General features: G+C 44.3%; 1 protein-coding gene across 1 annotated transcript in view; it reads right to left on the bottom strand.

The window, feature by feature from the left end:
* fam222aa (family with sequence similarity 222 member Aa) overlaps positions 1–20,537 on the bottom strand; it is a 359,807-nt gene that overhangs the window by 109,541 nt on the left and 229,729 nt on the right. Inside the window, exon 6 of the mRNA XM_078554423.1 lies at positions 7,121–7,251. Coding sequence (XP_078410549.1) covers positions 7,121–7,251 — 131 coding nt within the window. The remainder of the gene's footprint in view (positions 1–7,120; positions 7,252–20,537) is intronic.

Consider the following 20,537-nt stretch of genomic DNA (forward strand, 5'->3'; position numbering starts at 1 on the left):
TCCACTTACAGGATGCTGCCGTCAAGCCTAAAAGACATTCTGCTCATCACACAAATGAGTAATGTGGTATATGAATTTCAGTGTCAGTGTGATGCTAGGTTTGTAGGCGGTACATCCCAAAGACTGGTGGATCATATCAACCAGCATGTCCTAGCTGCTATTCTCAATGGACTGTATCCATCCAGCCCGTGCTTACAAAACTCAAAACAGTGTCCAACATTAGATGCGATTCTGTGATTGGACAGCATTTGCTAAATAATCCTCAGTGTGCTAAAAATTACGCTGACAACCAATTTAAGATTGTCAGTCAGGCTAGCAGTGTGACGCATTTGTGTGTATTGGAAGCTACATACATTAATACACAGGGCCCTGTTCTTTGTAGACAGAAAGACCACATTACACACATTGCGCCTGTTTCAGTTAAACAAAATAAGTGATAGCCATTCACTGGTTCATTCCTCAAGGCAATGCCTTGACCAGAGTCAAGCTGCCTGGTTTAAATTTCAAACAATGCTTGGCAGTTACTGTCAGTCATAATTAACTGGTGCATTCTCCATGGCAAAGCCTCTACCAGTGTCCACTTGCCAACCAATCAGCACTCTCTTCTCATAAAGTATAAAAGTTGTTGTTTCCCCTGACATTGGTATTCTTGTGATTGTCCTGATGATTGCAGGACGAAAAACTTTGACAAAATGTCTTTTTGCAGGAATATTAAATACATGTAGTAATACCTCTATCTCTTCCCTAGATTTTTAAAAAAATACATGGATGCAATCCATCCAGACAACAGCCTTTATCGTCTTTGAGTTCAATTAGTTTATTCAATACATCTCTTTTTTTATTTTAAATGCACTTACCTCATTATCCATCTCATCATTCAATGCCATGTCTACCTGTTCTATCTCCCTAGTAAACACAGATGCAAAATAGTTATTAAACATTTTTGCCATCTCTCTAACATTACCTGTGGTATTTTCCTGTCTATTCTTTAATGGTCCTATTCCCATCACAGCCTTCCGTTTTTATTGATCTGCCTGTAAAATATTTTATTATTTTGTTTCATGTTCTTTGATAATTTAATTTTGCAGTTCTTTTTAGTAGTTCCAATTGTTTTCTTCACTTCTCTCCTAATCTCGTTGCTTTCTCTCTTATCATGCACTTCTCTGCAGTCCATGTAATTGTTGCATGCCTCTTTCCTAAACTTTACGCCTTTATTTGTCTCTCTAGTGTTTAATTGATTCTTTCCTTTTAGTGAAATATATCTTTCCTTCACAACAAAAACAAAAATAGCTGGAAAAACTCAGCAGGTCTGACAGCATCTGCGGAGAGGAACACAGTTAACGTTTCGAATCCGAATGACTCTTCATCAGAACTAAAGAAATATAGAAATGTGGTGAAATATAAGCTGGTTGAGGGGGGTGAGACAGGTAGATCTGGATAGAGGGCCAGTGATAGGTGGAGGCAAAGAAGAGATTGCCAAAGATGTCGTAGACAAAAGGGTGTTGACAGTGATGCTAATGGTGACACTAAGGGTAGAAAGCAGGACTAACAAGTGGCAGGTGGCCCTAGTCGGGGTGGGGTGGGGGGAGATCGAAATGGGCTAAAAGGTGGAGATAAAATGATAGATCGAAATAAATTTAAAAATATATTTAAAAAGTATAAATTATTGGAAAAAGGGGAATCAGAAAGGGGGTGGGGATGGAGGAGAGTTCATGATCTGAAGTTGTTGAACTGAATGTTAAGTCCGGAAGGCTGTAGAGTGCCTAGTCGGAAGATGAGGTGATGTTCCTCCAGTTTACGTTGAGCTTCACTGGAACATTGCAGCAGGCCAAGGATGAACATGTGGGCATGAGAGCAGGGTGGTGTGTTGAAATGGCAAGCGACAGGGAGGTGTGGGTCATGCTTGCGGACAGACCGAAGGTGTTCCGCAAAGCGGTCACCCAGTCTGCGTTTGGTCTCTCCAATGTTTTGGAGACCGCATTGGAAGCAGCGAATGCAGTGTACTGAATTGAGGCAAGTGCAAGTGAAGTGCTGCTTCACTTGAAAGGAGTGTTTGAGCCCTTGGACGATGAGAAGGGGGGAAGTAAAGGGGCAGTTGTAACACTTTCTGCGGTTGCATGGGAAGGTGCCGTGGGAGGGGGTTGAGGTGTATGGGGCGATGGCGGAGCGGACCAGGGTGTCCCGGAAGGAACGGTCCCTGCGGAATGCCGCCAGGGGTGGTGAAGGGAAGATGTGTTTGGTGGTGGCATCATGCTGGAGTTGGCGGAAATGGCGGAGGATGATCCTTTGAATGCGGATGCTGGTGGGGTGATAAGTGAGGACAAGGGGGACCCTATCATGGTTCTGGGAGGAAGAGGAAGGAGTGATGGCAGATGCGCGGGAAATGGGCTGGACACTGTTGAGGGCCCTGTCAACCACCGTGGGTGGAAAACCTCGGTTAAGAAAGAAAGAAGACATGTCAGAGGAACTGTTTTGGAAAGTGGCATCCTCAGAACAGATGCGATGGAGGCGAAGGAACTGAAAGAATTGGATGGAGTCCTTACAGGAAGCGGGGTGTGAGGAGCTGTAGTTGAGGTAGCTGTGGGAGTCAGTGGGCTTGTAATGAATATTGATGGACAGTCTATCACCAAAAATTGAGACAGAGAGGTCAAGGAAGGGGAGGGAAGTGTCAGTGATGGACCATGTGAAAATGATGGAGGGGTGGAAATTGGAAGCAAAGTTAATAAATTTTTCCAGGTCCAGACAAGAGCACGAAGTGGCACCGAAGTAGTCATCGATGTACCGGAGAAAGAGTTGTGGGAGGGGGCCTGAGTAGGACTGGAACAAGGAATGTTCCACATACCCCATAAAGAGGCAGGCATAACTGGGGCCCATACGGGTATCCATAGCCACACCTTTTATTTGGAGGGTGAGACGAGTTTGAGGAGAAATTGTTCAGTTAGAGAACAAGTTCAACCAGACGGAGAAGAGTAGTGATGGATGGGGATTGTTCGGGCCTCTGTATGAGGAAGAAGTGGAGAGCCCTCAGACCATCCTGGTGGGGGATGGAGATGTAGAGGGATTCGATGTCCATGGTGAAGAGGCGGCAGTTGGAGCCAGGGAACTGGAAATTGTTGATATGATGTAGGGTGTCAGAGGAGTCATGGATGTAGGTGGGAAGAGACTGGACAAGGGGAGAGAGAATGGAGTCAAGATAGCAAGAAATGAGTTCCGTGGGGCAGGAACAGGCTGACACGATCGGTCGGCCGGGACAGTCCTGTTTGTGGATTTTGAGTAGGAGGTAGAGGCGGGCCGTCCGAGGTTGGGAGACTATGAGGTTGGAAGCTGTGGAGGGAAGATCTCCAGAGGAGGTGAGGTCAGTGACAGTCCTGGAAACAATGGCTTGATGTTCAGTGGTGGGGTCATGGTCCAGGGGGAGGTAGGAGGAAGTGTCTGCCATTTGACACTCAGCCTCTGCGAGGTAGCGGTCAGTGCGCCAGACAATAACAGCATCACCCTTGTCAGCAGGTTTAATGACAAAGTAAGGGTTGGACCTGAGAGAACGGAGTGCAGCAAGTTCAGAAAGAGACAGCTTAGAGTGGGTGAGAGGCGCAGAGAAATTGAGATGACTGATGTCACGCTGACAGTTCTCAACGAAAAGATCAAGAGCAGGTAAGAATCCAGAGGGAAGGGTCCAGGTGGAGGGAGAATATTGGAGGCGGGTAAAAGGATCCGTTGAACGGGGAGAGGGCTCCTGCCCAAAGAAGTGGGCACGGAGACGAAGGCTGCGGAAGTAGAGTTCAGCATCGTGCCGAGTCCAAAATTCATTAAGGTGAGGGCGTAAGGGTATGAAACGGAGTCCTTTGCTGAGCACTGAACGTTCAGCATCAGAGAGGGGAAGGTCAGGGGGTATGGTGAATACATGGCCGGGCCTGGGATAGGAAGACGGGATGGGGTCAGCGGGACAGACAGGGGTGGAGGGTCCTGGATGGGCATTGGTGTCGATGAGTTCTTCTCTCCGACAGGATTTCCACTTGTCTCATTTGCCCTGTTCACCTTCACTGCTTTCCATTTCTCTCCTGGTGTTTGACAAGGTGTTTACTAAAACTCGCTTTCACAGCCATATTTCCTTCCTCAGTGACTGCCTCCGTCTCTGACTCACCCCACGTGGATTCCAACTGAAATTCCATTCCTCATGTTTCGAACCGACCCAGGATTACAGGTATCTCCGGGACATACAACGCTCCTCGGACTGCTGTTCTCGTCGCATTCTGAGATCCACACTCATGCGCCGCCAAATGAACACACTCGGCTTCTCCCATCAGCAGCACGGACTCACCCTATCTCTAAGCTGTCCTTGCCCCCAGTTTAATTTTATTCTTCGTCTCATCTGACGCCTCAACCAGAAACTTTGTCTCTTTCTTTCAGGTGCAAAAGAATGCAAGCTCCAACCACTCATCGACACCAATGCCCATCCAGGACCATTCACCCTCATTCATCCTCCGCCATTTCCACCAACTGTAGCATGATGCCACCACTAAACACATCTTCCCTTCACCACCCCTGGCGGCATTCTGCAGGGATCTTTCCCTCCAGGACACCCTGGTCCACTCCTCCATCACCCCATACACCTCAACCCCCTCCCAAGGCACCTTCCCATGCAACCGCAGAAGGTGTTACACCTGCCCCATTACTTCCCCCCTTCTCATTGTCCAAGGGCCCAAACACTCCTTTCAAGTGAAGCAGCACTTCATTTGCACTTCCCTCAATTTAGTCCACTGCATTCGCTGCTCCCAATGCGGTCTCCAAAACATCGGAGAGACCAAACGCAGACTGGGTGACCGCTTTGTGGAACACCTTCGGTCTGTCCGCAAGCATGACCCACACCTCCCTGTCGCTTGCCATTTCAACACACCACCCTGCTCTCAAGCCCACATGTCCATCCTTGGCCTGCTGCAATGTTCCAGTGAAGCTCAACGCAAACTGGAGGAACAGCACCTCATCTTTCGACTAGGCACTCTACAGCATTCCGGACTTAACATTGAATTCAACAACTTCAGATCATGAACTCGCTCCTCCATCCTCACCCCCTTTCCGATCCCCCTTTTTCCAATAATTTATATATTTTTAAATATATTTTTCTTTCCCCACCTATTTTTAAATTTATTTTGATCTGTCGTTGTATCTCCACCTTTTAGCTTATTTCGATCCCATCCCCCCACCCCACCCCCACTAGGGCCATCTGCCACTTGTTTATCCTGCTTTCTACCCTTAATGTCACCATTAGCACATTCCTTAGATAATATCACCACCATCAACACCCTTTTGTCTATGACATCTTTGGCAATCTCTTCTTTGCCTCCACCTATCACTGGCCCTCTTTCCAGCTCTACCTGTCCCACTCCCTCAACCAGCTTATATTTCACCATATTTCTATATTTCTTTAGTTCTGATGAAGAGTCATTTGGACTCGAAACGTTAACTGTGTTCCTCTCCGCAGATGCTGTCAGACCTGCTGAGTTTTTCCAGCTATTTTTGTTTTCGTTTCAGATTTCCAGCATCCGCAGTATTTGCTTTTATATTTTTCCTTCACTTTGTCAAATATAATATGATTCTTTAGAAATGGAAGAAGTTCTGAAAAACCGTGAAATTTGACTCCAAACTTTAACTCTGTTTCTCTCTCCACAGATGCTGCCAAACCTGCTGAGCACTTCCGACACTTTGTTTTCATTTCAATTATTTGATCATACCTGGTTACTACCCTCTAATATTTCCCCTACCAATGATTGTTTTAGTCACTTATGCCTCTTTGAAACATCTTTACATTAAATTTGCTTTAGCTATAAGTTGTTGTTTTGGCTGTATAAGCAGCAAGATGTTTATCTGTATTTTTATTTCATTGGCAAGCTGCGTATTTTCAGCTGATTAAAAGTCCAGCTGCATCTTTGTGCACATCTGGGGATTCCTAAGTGTTGTTTGGGCTTGGGTAAGTAGGGTGCATCTCCAATATTAAGCAAATAGACATGCTTGCCTATCTGTGTTTATCTGGTAACCATGTAGATTTAATCAGCCTCTATTTTCACCAGATCTTCTTCTAACATCTCCATGATCTTACTACCTACCACCCTTTCACACCTCTATCCAAAGGGACCATTATCTTTTGGGGATACTCTTGCTTGTTCATTCTTCAAATACCTCAACTTCTATCTACTTTTGCTCTAGCACTTTCCTCACAACTGCAGCACATGTAGCATCTTCACATTCCCATTTTGGCTTCCCTTAATACTTCAATCAAGTTCGATGCAAACTACAAAGATTATATACAATCTTTCCCCTAGGCATTCTACAGCCCTTTGATTTGAATACTGTCTAAAGTTATTCTGGTCATTAGCTAGATCTCCTAATTACTTTTGAACAGCATGTTGCAGGTGTGTAGCAAATCTGTTATTGTCCATGGGGTGGGCAGGTGAATTGATGCTTCAGGTCTAGGCTTAATCAGAGTATACTCCGGTGGGCTATGTGCCCAGCACATCTGCTGTGTCTTTTCGACATTTTCTGATTTCATTTCAGACCTCATGCCTTTCTCGGTGTTATCACCATCCAAACTATGTACATACTTTTGTTCTTCCAATGCCCTAATGCCTTTCTGCTGTCTCACTGATATCATTCAATGGGTTCTTGCTTCTCCACTAAGCAGTTTGCTATCTTTCCTTCCTCCTCTGTTTTTTTTTCTACAACCTGACAAAGGAGATAGTTTACTTTTCACTTCTGAAGATGAAAAGATGTGACAAACAAGTTTTCTCTTTAGATGCTGTAATACCAGCAGTGCATTTCAAACATTTTCTGCTTTTAATTCCATCATTTGCAGTTTCTTTTCCTTTTACAAGTATCCATTTTGTATATATTTCCTGTACATTTTCCCTCCAGATGTTGGAAGAGTACAATAAAATAGAAAGTAGTCCTAGACTTTCCTGCCCTTTGATTAACTAGAAAAGCTAAAACTCTTTAAACGCTTTTTTGTTGTTTAGATTTGTAATAGTACACACAGGAAAGGTCCAAATCAAGATATGGGAGCACAACCACCACCATAACCATGGTAGCATTGATACACACTTCGAGACTGCTATCAAATTCCACTCACATTTCAGAGACTCCAGTGTTTTACTGGGACATGACAAACGTCGCGAAGGTGGGTTCTGTGTTCGCTGAAGGCAGGCCAACATGATGGAGGAGCTGCGTCTATTCTCGCAGTCAACGCCCTCAACTATCACACTGTTAAATGAAGAGAGAAAAGTATAAGAACCAAATACTTAAGAAAAAAAGGAAAACGGTAATATTTCAACAGTGAAACACAAATTACACTGATGCATAATTCTGTGCAGGTAAGATCTGAGGACTAACTAATTCAAACTACAAAATTCCTCAAAATTAAGAATTCTAAGTAAACAGGTTATTCAGCCATGTGACGTAAAATCATTGTAACAGTATTTCCCATTTTTTTTGTCTGGAGATTAGCTTTAAATTTAAACAAGAAAGTTTATCTGGGGCTCCTTAATTTAATAAACAATCCTGATCAGAAATAAATCATTTAACTTTGATGTGATCGACCACACAAATCTCCTGCAACACCTCTCCACTATCATACAGCTGGATAGGACTGGCCTGGCTCCATTCTCATCTATTCAATGGTAGCCGGAGATCACCCACAATGGTTTTTCATCCTGCGCTTGTGCCGTTACCTCTAGTGTTCCCTAAGGATCTATTCCTTGGTCCCCTATTTCTTAATATGCCACCCTTTGGCGACATCATCTAAAAATGCATTATCAGTTTCCAGATGTACTTTGACAAAATCAAGGGATACAACATTATGGGTCGGTGAATTAGTGAATGTCACAAAATTAATTGGGCACCTTGTGAAGCTTTATGTTGTAGTATTTTCTCTATCTGCTTCAGAGATAATTGGCTTCTTTGTTTTACATCATTGATATTTTTGTTCATAGCATCATTTAACAAGTTTTTAAGCAGAAAATATAATCAGTGACATTGGAGTTGTGTGTTGAAATCTCCCACAAACCACATTAGTGAAACAAAACATTTTTAAGCAAAAAATTGTCCTTGGGTGATACTTCTATTATTACATGGTTCCAATGAATCATTTACTAACATGGAGCCAATGAAAGCCTATGGCAAAGGGGAGCAACAAGGCTTGAGATTTCCTATGTCCTTTAAGTTCATTATAAACCCTTGTAGATGGTGGCAGTTTTACCAATACAGGGTGCAATGGTATGTTAGGCCTGGACTAACAATCCATATGTTAATTCAAATTCCATCTGGCAGCTCGAGCAACAGCATCAACCTGATTTATATAGTATCTTTAATGTTGTAAGCTTTATAAAACAAAATTTGACACCAAGCCTCATAAGGAGATATTAGGGTAGATAGCCAAAAGATTGGTCAAAGCGATAAGTTTTAAGCAGTGTATTTAAGGAGAAAAGAGGAAGAGCAGCGGGGAGAGGTTTAGGGAGGGAATTCCAGAGCTTACAGTCTTGGCAACTGAAAGTAGAGATGCTAGGGGTAGAGAAGGATTTTTAAAAAATCATTCACAGGATGTGGGTATCACTGGCAATGCCAGCATTTATTGCCCAACCCTAATTGAGCTCGAGAAGGTGATGGTGAGCTGCCGCCTTGAATACAACTGAGTGACTTGCTAGACCATTTCTGAGGACAGTTAAGAGTCAATCACATTGCATAGATGGCAGATTTCCTTCCCTGAAAGGCATTAATGGGCAAATATCTGGTGGTTATGTGGTTACCATTCCTGATGCTAGTTTTTTCATTCCATTTATTTAATTAAATGAATTTAAGTTGCCCAGTTGCCTTGGTTGGATTTGAACTCCTGTCTCTGGATCATTAAACCAGTAACAATAAATTTTCAACTATGTTGAAAATACTACAACATAAAACTTCACAAGGTGCCCACCTAACTGTGCAATTTAACAAAATCTGAATTGCTGAAAGCTATCAATACTTCCTGAAATGCCCACATTTTTGTGCCATAAGATTGGATTAACTGTAGTGTGAATACACGAGAATGTGCTTTTGCTGTTGGCGCACAGCAACGGCTGAAATGCACTTTGTAAAAAGCCTAGTGTAAATGAGACCGCAACATACACCCTGAAAATGGAACCAGAGAAATTGTTAACGTGAGGGCCAAATTTTCTACATGTTAACAAAGATCCTTTAGATCTATGGTCAGTATCTAATCCCTGGGTCAATTCCCTAATAAGCAGTAGTGCAAAAATATGACACTTCTGTGAATTCTGACTTAATTTCCCAAGGGTGAAAATAGAGCAATTTGTTAGGAACAATGAAAGTAAAACTCTATAATCTGCTACTTGTAGGTATATTGGGAGGGGGAGCTGGGTGGAGGAAACAATTGATGGTCCACAAACATAGGGGATTTCTTAGTTCATGTGTTGGTGTCTATGGGTCCTATAAATGATCTGAATACACCAACTCCTGAAAAAAAAGGTAGGACACTTGTTATGAAATCCATTGATCTCTGGGTCCCTGTGTGCTAAATTAGCAGTCTGTGGAGATTGTAACATTTAAGGTTCAGGATGTTCCAGTACTTGTTACATTTGTTCCTGTCTAATAACAAGGGTGGAACCCTCTTGCAGTGTTGTGATAGGTCACTAGATAATTTCAAGAGTCAGTGAACAGCTCTTCTTGAGTCGGTCAGTTTCAGGAAGCTCGCCAGCCAACAAGTGCCACAGAGGTACGGACAGGCAGGGGTACCAGTTGAGTTAAAAAGTTAGAGAAAGAGCCGCGGGGAGCAGGCTTTAAGTAAAGAGGGCCAATGGGGCAAAGGTAACCCTTTGGAGTAGTTACTTCTGCTTGGTATGGCCACAGATCTGAAAGTGTGCTTGTCACTAGTGTTTGAGTGTACTCTGAAATCCAGGAAGAAGGAATCTTGGAAGGCTAGATTGAAACCCTGTGAGGTGGGCCATTGTTAAAGCTGTCTGAGTGGGAGCGCCGTTTGGAAAGAATTCCAGGGTGGAATCTTCAAATGTGGAGATTGGAAGCCTTTATGAGAAAGATGAAATTTAAGAGAGATTGTTGGCTCACAATGTGACAAACGTCTGGGTAGGTGTTGAGAAATCCATGGAATTGGACTTCATACTTACCCTGAATGTTAGAGTATAAGACAGATTATTAAATTGTTTTATCTTTCTGACCTTGTATAGTAAAGTTTATTTTTGTTTGTTCAAAACCCGTGGAATCTCGTGACTTTATTCACTTGGTAAGCATCTTGAATCTCAAAACTTTATCTACTTTAAACAAAGCGTTATTGGTCTCCAACCAGATCTTCCCCCAACCCCTTCCCCCAATGTCCTGAGGTCTGGCCAAGAATTGTAATACACAGAGCTCAACAAAGTCAGTGCTAGGCAGAGGTAGAGGGGTTATTGGTAGGCACTTCTAATTTCTTCAGAAAAGTATCCTAAAGCTCTGAAACAAAATTTGACTTGATAGACTTCAGCCCATCCGATGAAGAGTCATATTGCACTCAAAACGTTAACTGTGTTTCTCTCTCTATAGATGCTGCCAGACCTGCTGAGTTTTTCCAGGACTTAATTTTTAATTCATTTGCACATGTTCCTTTGTGAGAAAAAATATCACCAAAAAACTGTTTAATCCAATATAGGTGACAAACCATTTTGGGCATGAACCCCAGCAAAAGGTTTGATGTGTCATGTATTTCTAATTAATGTGACCACTGATAAATCTACTTTTGCCCCTTCTCCCCATTTACTCACATTTTAGCTCTTGCACTCTCGCTCACTTTTCACAGGGTCTTGCTATGAGTTCCACATCTACTTTGCTCCCCTACTTCACATCTCTCAGTGGGCCAGGAAGCATTTGTTTGAGCAGGAGACACAGCAAATCAGATGTGCAAACAGGCAGACCAGGGAGGCAGGTAAGGGAAAAGGCAGCTTGGGGCTTGTGTTTGGCACCCACACTACTAACTGACTGCATTTGTGATGCTCTTGTCATCGGAGACAGCGAATGGCTTTAAAAGGTCGTTTTGCTGTGTCCCCCTGAAGAAATGTACGTATCAGGGGTTTGAACACAAATGGCTCAGTCTAAATCGAGACAGAAAATGCCCTCAGCCTTCGACTTTTGGAAAACGCTTGAACACCAATGCCCTACATGGATTTGATACCAACACCAAAAAAATGTAGATTGAAAAGTTGCACAACTCATGGACAAATGGGTGATTTGTACCCAGGGAAGGTGGCACAATTATGGAGCTTTTTTTTTGAGTGCAAGTCATTAGAACTAATTGTGGCTACCTATACAATGGAAGTTAATTGCTTACCAACCTGCATTCTTATAGTATTTTTAATAAAGAAAATGTGCTAAGGCAGTTCACAGGCAGAAAAATGGACTGTTTATGGAGGAGCTGAGTCAAACAAAGGCATGATTGAATGGATGGGTTTTTAAAGGGAGCTTAGGAAAACAAGAATTTGCATGTTAGAATGGTATGGAGGGGGAATTCCAGAGAGTAGGCTGAGGGGAGGAATACATTTCAATTGGAAAGATATCAAGATCAATGGCAAGATCAGACTGCACAAGAATAGTGAAATAAACTCAAATTTAAGAAATTTTCAGGGAGGATTCATTTGACAAGTTAGATATATGAATTTCCTAATAAACAACATAATAGGAGGCAAGTAATATAATTTGCACATACGATAATACAGCACGTGAGTCACAGTCCAAACAGCTCTGTTAAGTGGAATAATAGAATATATTATCTAAATATTGTGTGGACAACCAGCAGGATAAGTGTATCTGGACAGAATGACTACTGGTTCAGAGTTAAACATATGCCTCTGATTAAAATTGCATTCAGGCCCACTCCATAAAGCCCAGCAAGCAGAGACCAGAGCACCAGTTCTGGATAAACATACAGAAGGTGTACTTGTGGTCAATGGATACAGATGGCCCCCACATTGTAATGGCTAAGTGGAGCTCTTGGTTGCAAGGGGTTTGAGAGGGTAGATGCTGGGAGGGTGTTTCCCTTGACTGAGGAATCTAAAACACAATCTCAGAATAAAAAGGCAACCATTTTAGACAAGAATGGGAGAAATTTTTTCACTCAAAAAGATCGTGAACTCTTGGAATTCTCTACCCCAGAGAGCTGTGGATGTTTATCCAATGAATATATTCAATACAGTATCCAAAAACCTCTAAAGGAATTAAGGGATATGGGGATAATGTGAGAAGGTGAAACGGAGGCCGAAGGTTAGCCATTATCTTACTAAATAGCAAAGTAGGCTCATTAGGGCCAAGCTGCCAATTCCTGCTCTTATTTCCTATGCGTCTAACAATGGGCTAGACAACAGAAACATTTACACTTCCTGAGCAAGTGGTTCAACTAACTTGTGTTATGGGACTTGATTTCAGGCTTTCCCTAGGACAGGCATGCATCAGGCCATGCAGCCGAACTGGTCTACATCAGAGCTAATGCTCCACATGAGCAAATAGTCCAGATCACATTTACCCAGCTTGCTCACGTGTCTCTTAATCCCTTTTCCAATCTAATCTTGAGTAGTATCTGCCTCAACCACGAACTCTCTCGGATCTGTTCCAAGTCTCTATTGTTCTACTGGAAACAGTCTGCTTCTTTCTGCCCTGTCCCATTTCTCTTATAACTTTCAACACTTACCTTATCAACTTATTAGCTGCACTTCTCTAGCTGGAGAATTTTAGCTGCGGTAACATTAAATGAATAATCTTCGACAGAGCCTGTTTGATTTGCATCCCGTGAAGCACATTAAACATTCACTCACTCCACCGCTGGTGTACAGCTGTTGCAGTGTGTACCATTTACAAGATGCACCTCAACAAAGCATTTTTGACAGTACCTTCCAAACCTGAAACAGAGAAGGATAAGGACAGCAGGTGCATGGGAACCACCTGCAAGTTCCCCTCCAAGTCATACACCATCCTGAGTCGGAAATATATTACTGTTCCTTCATCATCACTGGGTCAACATCCTGGAAGTCCCCATCTAACAGCACTGTGGGAGTGCCTACACAATACAGACAGCAGCAGCTCAGGACGACAATTCACCTCCACCTTCTCAAGGGCAATAAAGGATGGGCAATAAATGCTAGTCTTGCCTGTGATGCCCACATCTCATGAACATATAAAGAAAAATCTTACCAAACTCTAATTAAAGCCGACACTGCTACATCTTTTGAGTGTTTTATTTCTTAAATACCAGTTAAAAACACTTGAGAGCTAGGCCATGAAATTTATAATCAGTAGAAACACTGCTGTTGTTTGACTGTGTTGGGAAAGAGGTCAAGTGTTGGCAGGTACTAATAATAATGGCGTTGAGTTATGGGAAAGACGAATAGTCACATGGAACAAATACTAGGGGTGTGGGTTGATTAGGGACAGTGATCTGGAGTCTGATGAGGAGGAAAGAGGTCAGGATCTGTAACTACTTGTGAACTCTGCGATGGTCATGAGTGCAAAGGGCAGTCACCCCTCACCCCGACCCCTTGTTTACACAGATGCTTTCTTCATACTGAGCTGAGAAGCCTATTTGAGTTATTTGAACTGTTTTTGTACTGCAAATGACTATTTAGTCAGTTGAAAGGAAAGTAGTTTGTAGGAGCCCATCCCTAAAATAAGCATCGTAGGCACAGAAAAAGGCCTTTTGGCCTTACTGGTCTACATTAGTGTTTATGCTCCACATAAGCCTTCCCCCACCTGACTTCATCTCAACCTATCAACATATTCTTCTACTCTTTTGTTCATGTACTTATCTAGCTTCCCTTACATACATAATTGCTATTTGCCTTAACCACTTCATGTTGTCACAAGCTGCACATTGTCACAACTTGGCTGTTGCTGGGGTGGCTGTCCCTATTAAGGATGACCACCTGCCCCTAACAGCTAACAATCAATGCAAGGCATTTGGAAGAGGGTGCAATGATGGACTTCTTCACAACCAGGTAAGTGGGGTCTGTGGATGCCAGGGCCAGTCAGTCAGGCGTTGGTGAGGTGTGGTGGCAGGGGAAGGGTGGGGGGCAGTGCTGGATGGGAAGAGAAGGAGATGATGATGACAGACAGCACTATTGTTGCAGAGGCGGCCATCATAGGCCAAAGGGTACCAAAAAAGGAGGGCTTAGCAGCAGGAAGACACTGGGGACTCCCCCTGCTGCCTTCCCTCACCATTTTACAGGCCTGACACCTTCCAAATCATCTGCAGAGGGCTGATCCAAGCATCAGCCAGCAATCTTCTGTATTATAACATTACAAAGAACCAGCATTACGGTTATAAAAGCATAATTCTGCAGATGCTGGAAATCTGAAACAAAAACAGAAAATGCTGGAAAAATTCAGCAGGTCTAACAGCATCTGTGGAGAGAGAAACTGGGTTAACGTTTCGAGTCCGTATGACCCTTCTTCAGAGCTAAAGAGAAGCAGAAATGTGATGAAATTTATACTGTTTAGGGAGGGGTGGTGGAGCAGGTAAAGCTGGATAGAAGGCCAGTGATAGGTGGGGGCAAAGGAGAGATTGACAAAGTTATCATGAACAAAAGGACAAAAGGAAATGTTAATGGTAGTAGTAAGAGCTAAAGGACGTGCTGATAGTGGCATAAAGGTAAGAAAGCAGAACATGATAATCGCAGAACAAGTGTAAGCACTCTGAAAAGAACACCATAAACACAATTAACAGATGCCCCTCATGTGTGGGGTTGGGGGAAAAGTGGGGGTGATATTCTCTACATTGGAGGGACCACACGCAGTCTGGGTGACCACTTTGTGGAACACCTTCGGTTTATCCACAAGCATGACGCAGACCTCCCTGTTGCTTGCCATTTCAATGCACCATCCTGCTCTCATGCCCACATATCTGTCCTTGGCCTGTTGCAAAGTTCCAGTAAGGCCCAATGCAAACTGGAGGAACAGCACCTCATCTTACGATTAGGCACTTTACAGCCTTCTGGGCTTAACATTGAGCTCAACAACTTCAGACTATGAACTCTCTCCTCCATCTTCAACCCCTTTTTCAAAATTCAATTTTATTTTTTACCCATTTACTTTATTTATTTTCATTTTTATTCATTGTTTTATCCCCTTTTCGATCCTTTATCCCTACCACTATCCCCACCCCCACAAGGGCCATCTGTTACATGCTCATGTTGTTCTTAAAATGAACTGTTTTGCATTTCTCTATATCTGCTACCTATCTAATCAATTCATTAAGCAGTCAATGCCCTCCTGCAACCTCAAACATTTTTATTCAGATTGCCCTTCACTGAATTCAATGATAGCGGAATTGTCCCAGATTTGCACCAAGTGCAGTAGTGGGCGTGAGAAAAGCCATTTTACCTGCCGGCTGCAATTGTGGATTTTTGCGCTGAATCGTACCGTTCCTGGCTCATTCCGCATCATTAATAATGCATTCACGGGAAACACTCTGGATCGCTGGTAGGCGGGCTTGGGTTTGGCCTCCATGCCGTGACCTCAGTGTTTCCTCGCTCCGGGTGCCATATTTAAAGCGCACCAGAGCGCAGACTACTTTATGTCTTCAGACCAGGACTGCTCCAGGCAACAGATGGCCCTGAAAGCAAAGAAGACAGCAGTCCCCAAATTTAGTGACGCCTATTTGGGGTGCCTGCTGGATGCAGTGGAAAGCTGCTACGGTGTCCTCTATCCCCGCTCTGGCTGTAGGCAGTCCATCAGCCAGGGAGGCAGTGGCAATGGTGGTCAGCGTCACCAGAGCATAGAGGAGATCAGCCATCAAGCGCAGGAAGAGGATAAATGCTCTCATCTGTTCTGCCAGGGTAAGTCAACCATCTCATCACTCAACTCTCACACTCACAAACCCATCCCACACCTCAAGGCCTCAAAGGACAACACCACTAACTCTTACACACACCCTCACATCTCCATCAGGCTTATGACCACTAGACCTTCCATCCTCATCCCGTCCATGGCTCCGCTCACCACACAAACATTCTATGCAGTGCCATACATCCTGCTCACACAAACCCTATCTGTTTTCACGCAGGAAATGCTGGCTCACAACAGCAGGGAGGAGTACCAGACCAGGGGCCCACATTAGGCTCCGCACTCTGAGGAGTCTGCCATTGCGCTGACTGGTGAGGATGTAGACCATGCCTGCTACAACGGTGAGGTCTGTGACGAACACCCACGTGAGGATCCTGCACCACATCATCCTTCTCTCAACGCAACTGAGTGCTCTGACTCCTGCTTTTGACTCTGCTCCCATACACTAATTATCTCTACTTTGGTTCACAGGGAGCTCTGCTAAGCAACTAACTCCCTCAGCCAGCCAGTTCCTCAGCTCTATCCAGATCCTCACCTCCAGCCAAGAGGATAGCTCCTCCATTGAAGAGCTGTAAATCAACAGCATGGAAGATCCATCACAGCGGTTACTCACACCCTCCACCAGTGCTGAGAAACACGTCGGTGGGACCTAGATCTAGAGCAGGCTTGGGTTCACAATCTGGAGGTCGCCGCATGGACACGTATCTGAAGTAGGAGGCAGGTTCAGCCGAGTTCCCTGACACTCAGAGGACTGCTGGGGAAGAGGCATCTCCGAGGTCAGAGTCAGATGGCCAGCCTCTGGATTCGGCCTTCCAACTCGTGGAGAATCAGCAAAAGACAAGGGCACATCATGCTGTTGGAAGCCATCAACAGAGTGGCAAGCAAGTTGGAGGAGTGTGTTCACCTACTCTCTGATGAAGTGGTGCCCACATGTGCATTCATGGGAAGGATGGCGGTCCAGCAGAACGCAGAGATGCACGCAGACCTGCACTCCATCGCGGTAGCCACGGGCAAGTTCCCGCAGTGGCAATGCGAGGGGTGAACAGGGTACCTTGACATCCCCCCCAGGTGCTCCTTCCCCTCAAGAAGTCACGCCAGGGGCCTCGGGCACCCGAAAAGAGGAGCAGCAGCAGCCGGACACCCCTGGGTCATCCACTCAGGAATCTCAGAGGCTGTCTGCTCCCTCCAAGTCCCCTTTGCCTGTGACCCTGAACTTCGTCCTCTGTCGCTGCAGAGGGAGCAACTGGCCCACACGAGGATAGTCAAAGCAAACTGGGGCCCTCAAGGCGTCGGCTCTCCAGAGGATACACGCCAAAGTCGTCAGAGGTAACAGGGCCAACCATTGCACAGGCTGACTCCATCCCTGCTGCAGATATCAGGGCTACACCTGGGAGAAGTGATAGGCCTAAAAAGCTAAGAAATTATGATCACAGGTAGTTGCACAGGTGAACACATTTTGTCACTTAATAATCTTAAAATATATTCACTTTCACTGAGTAATGTGTAATGTTGTCTTTCAGCTTCTTCACAAGTCCTCCACTGCATTCCCCCCACCTAGCAGTTCAGCTGCACACAGCCACACCATGAGTGATTCTGGAGGGAGACGTGTAAGTGTGTGTGTGTGTGTATGTATGTGTGTGTGTGTGTGTGTGCGCGCATGTGTGTGTGCTCTATCATGTAAGCACTCTTCCACGCATGAGGAGCCTTCATCCACAACAATCATCTTACTGTCCCTAGCATTTTCAATGCTGACCACTAGGCTTCTCTTTCAGTTGTCCATCTGAGCTGACCTGCATCTCTGCCCACTTACTGATTGCACTCCCATGCATCACCTGTGCCTATCCAACACAAGTCTCTGCTCAACTTCAATTTTGACAACGATGATTATAGTGAAGTTGTGGATCAGCTCTCCCATCCTATCCCCCAGTCACCCATGTTCTTTACCCTGTCACTGTCGACCCCCTGGTGTCACCTTCTACTTCCCACCATCACCTACCAACCCGAACCCTTGTCTTTCCAGGATGTCCAGGTGAATGTGCATGTTCCCTACCTTCCTGGGAATTCCACCTCCATCCACATCGAGGCAGACACGGACCCATGGGCGGGAAGGGGGAGGTCGGGGAAGTCAGAGTCCCCACCAACCACCCTCAGTGTCCCTTATTCTGTTACTGATACATTCTTACTCTCCCATCCTTCCAGCTCCCTCACATACTCACCATTCCCTCCTATCACACCCACCCTCAGTTTGCTACCCAGGAGACAGTCATCGACTCCACAGGCCACTCCCTTGCACATTCACCTGGACACCCCTACCCTTCATTCCATCCTCCACCTTTACTCCCTCCTCCCCCCCAGGATACCATCCCCGTCCAAACTCCCTTCATACTCCCCACTTCCAACCTCATCCCCAGATGCCTTTGTTCCCCCACTTCCAGTACACCTTCCGCTCCCAGTCTCATCTAGACCTTCCTCTCCCATCACCCACCCTCCCAATCCCCCGGTACGCATCCATCTCCCACTCAGTTAGTCCTTCCTCTCTCCCCACCTCGCTGATCATCCCGAGCAGCCCATGTCCAAGACTGTGATGTTCTGAAGCAGACCCGAAACATCAATGGAGACCTCCCAGCTTCCATGAGCCATTTCACAATGGGGCCATGTCCATGAGAATCCACATAGCATGTGATGTACATGTTTCTCCAGGGTCTGGTAGCTGTAGGGCTCCAGCATCATCATCTCCTTGGACATCTGCGATCTGATCAAGGCCCTAACAGAAGTCCCGAATGATGCATGTCACACTTGTCCAGACATGTTCTGGGCTGGTGTGTTTTCCCATTGGCGTAATGGTAAATCTGGTGTGGGGGGGGGGGCCGATTCCGGTCGGGCCTTACTTTGCACCCCATTACCAGGATGCAAATTGGGTTCATGCCAGTCTCAGTGGAATTTGTATTCCTCCATGGCGGACACCATTGAATGATCCCGTTGTGATTTCACGCTGGCGTGCAACCAATTTTTGGCCTTCTCACCATAATGGTCCCCCCTGCCGGTCATGACGGACATTGCTTTCAATATCATTCATTTTCAATCTGTAAACAATTAATTTATATAACTGGAAAATATTCAGTTACATTAGAGATCCCTGTGGCACACCATCGCCCACATCCTGATAATTTGAAAGATACCCATTTCATTGCTTTTTTTTGCTTTCTGTACCTTCTTTCTAATCACGCATATACATTATTTTTAGTACCCTGTGCCTTAACTTTTCTAACATGTCTCATTTAGGTTATCAAATGCCTTCAGATGCATATATGTAGCTTCTATATTCCATTGAATTGTACACCAATTTCCTCAAAAAATTGTGTTGTGTTAATCAAACATGACCTGCCCTTACAAATCCATGTACAAGGCAATACAGGGGCCAGATCCCACCATCATTTTTAATTGTAAAAATATAGCAGTGTGGTTTTTCAAATATATGCTACATTAAGACTAAGCACAGCACAAAAGTACCACTACACTACTGGATACATTCTATAGGTCACCAACTGGTGGAAAGATACAAATGAGCAAATTTGCAGGGAAATCACAGATGGAAAAATTGGAAGGGGGAGTAGTGCAAAAACAGAGACTTGGGGGTATATATGCACAAATCATAAGGCAACAGAGCAGGTTGAGAAAGTAGTCAAAAAGGCAAATGGGATCCTGTGCTTTATAAATGCAGGCAGGGTATAAAAGTAAAGAAGTTATGATGAACCTTTATAAAATACTGGTTTGACCTCAGCTGGAATATTGTATCCAATTCTGGGCACTGCACTTTAGGAAGGATGTGAAGTCTTAGAAGTGGTGCAGAAAAGACTTGTGAGAATGGTTTCACTGATGAGGGACTTCAGTTATGTGGATAGACTGGAGAAAGTGGGGTTGTTCCCCTTAGAAAGAGTTGGTTGAGAGGAGATGTGAAGGAGGTGTTCAAAATCATGAAGGGAAACTGTTCCCATTGGTGTAAGGGTTGAGAACAGAGGACGTTTATTTAAGGTAATTGGCAAAAAGAACAATGGATGAAGAAATTCCTTTCTATGCATTGAGTAGTTAGGAGTCTAAATGCACTGCCTGAGAGTGGAAGTAGATTCAGTTGTGACTTTCAAAAGAGAATGGGATATGCACTTGAAGAGAAAAAAATTACAGGGCCATTGGGAAAGGGCAGGGAAGTGGAACTAGCTAAATTGCTTTTTCATTAATCTGATGGGCCAAATGGCTTCCTGTACTGTAACTATTCTATGACTTTTTAAAATGCTTAATGTTAAAATCATGGTTTTGTGTATAATGGCGATTTCAAAACTTCCAACACATATTTGTAAGAGTATTTATCACTCTAGTACTGTGATTAAAAAGTTCATCATAAGTAACTATTTGTTGTAAACTGATAAACTGATGTGGTGTAGTACTCGAGTCTGCTGCATAATAGACAGGGTTGATTACTTTTTCCAAGTCCAATGTTGAACAGGACATATAATTAGGGCAGAATGGGTGGGAGTGGGATGTGGTTTGAGTCAATCTACACACAAAAATAGCATTCTGGCTGCCAACAACCAGAAAAGTACAGGAATTTTCTTTTTACATGATGAAGAAAGTTGAATGTATTCTATGAGGATTGAAGGCAATAAGCAAATGTTAGTAGCTTT

The sequence above is a fragment of the Cetorhinus maximus genome, chromosome 12 (genome assembly GCF_964194155.1).
Source record: "Cetorhinus maximus chromosome 12, sCetMax3.hap1.1, whole genome shotgun sequence".
Classification (NCBI taxonomy): Eukaryota; Metazoa; Chordata; class Chondrichthyes; order Lamniformes; family Cetorhinidae; genus Cetorhinus; species Cetorhinus maximus.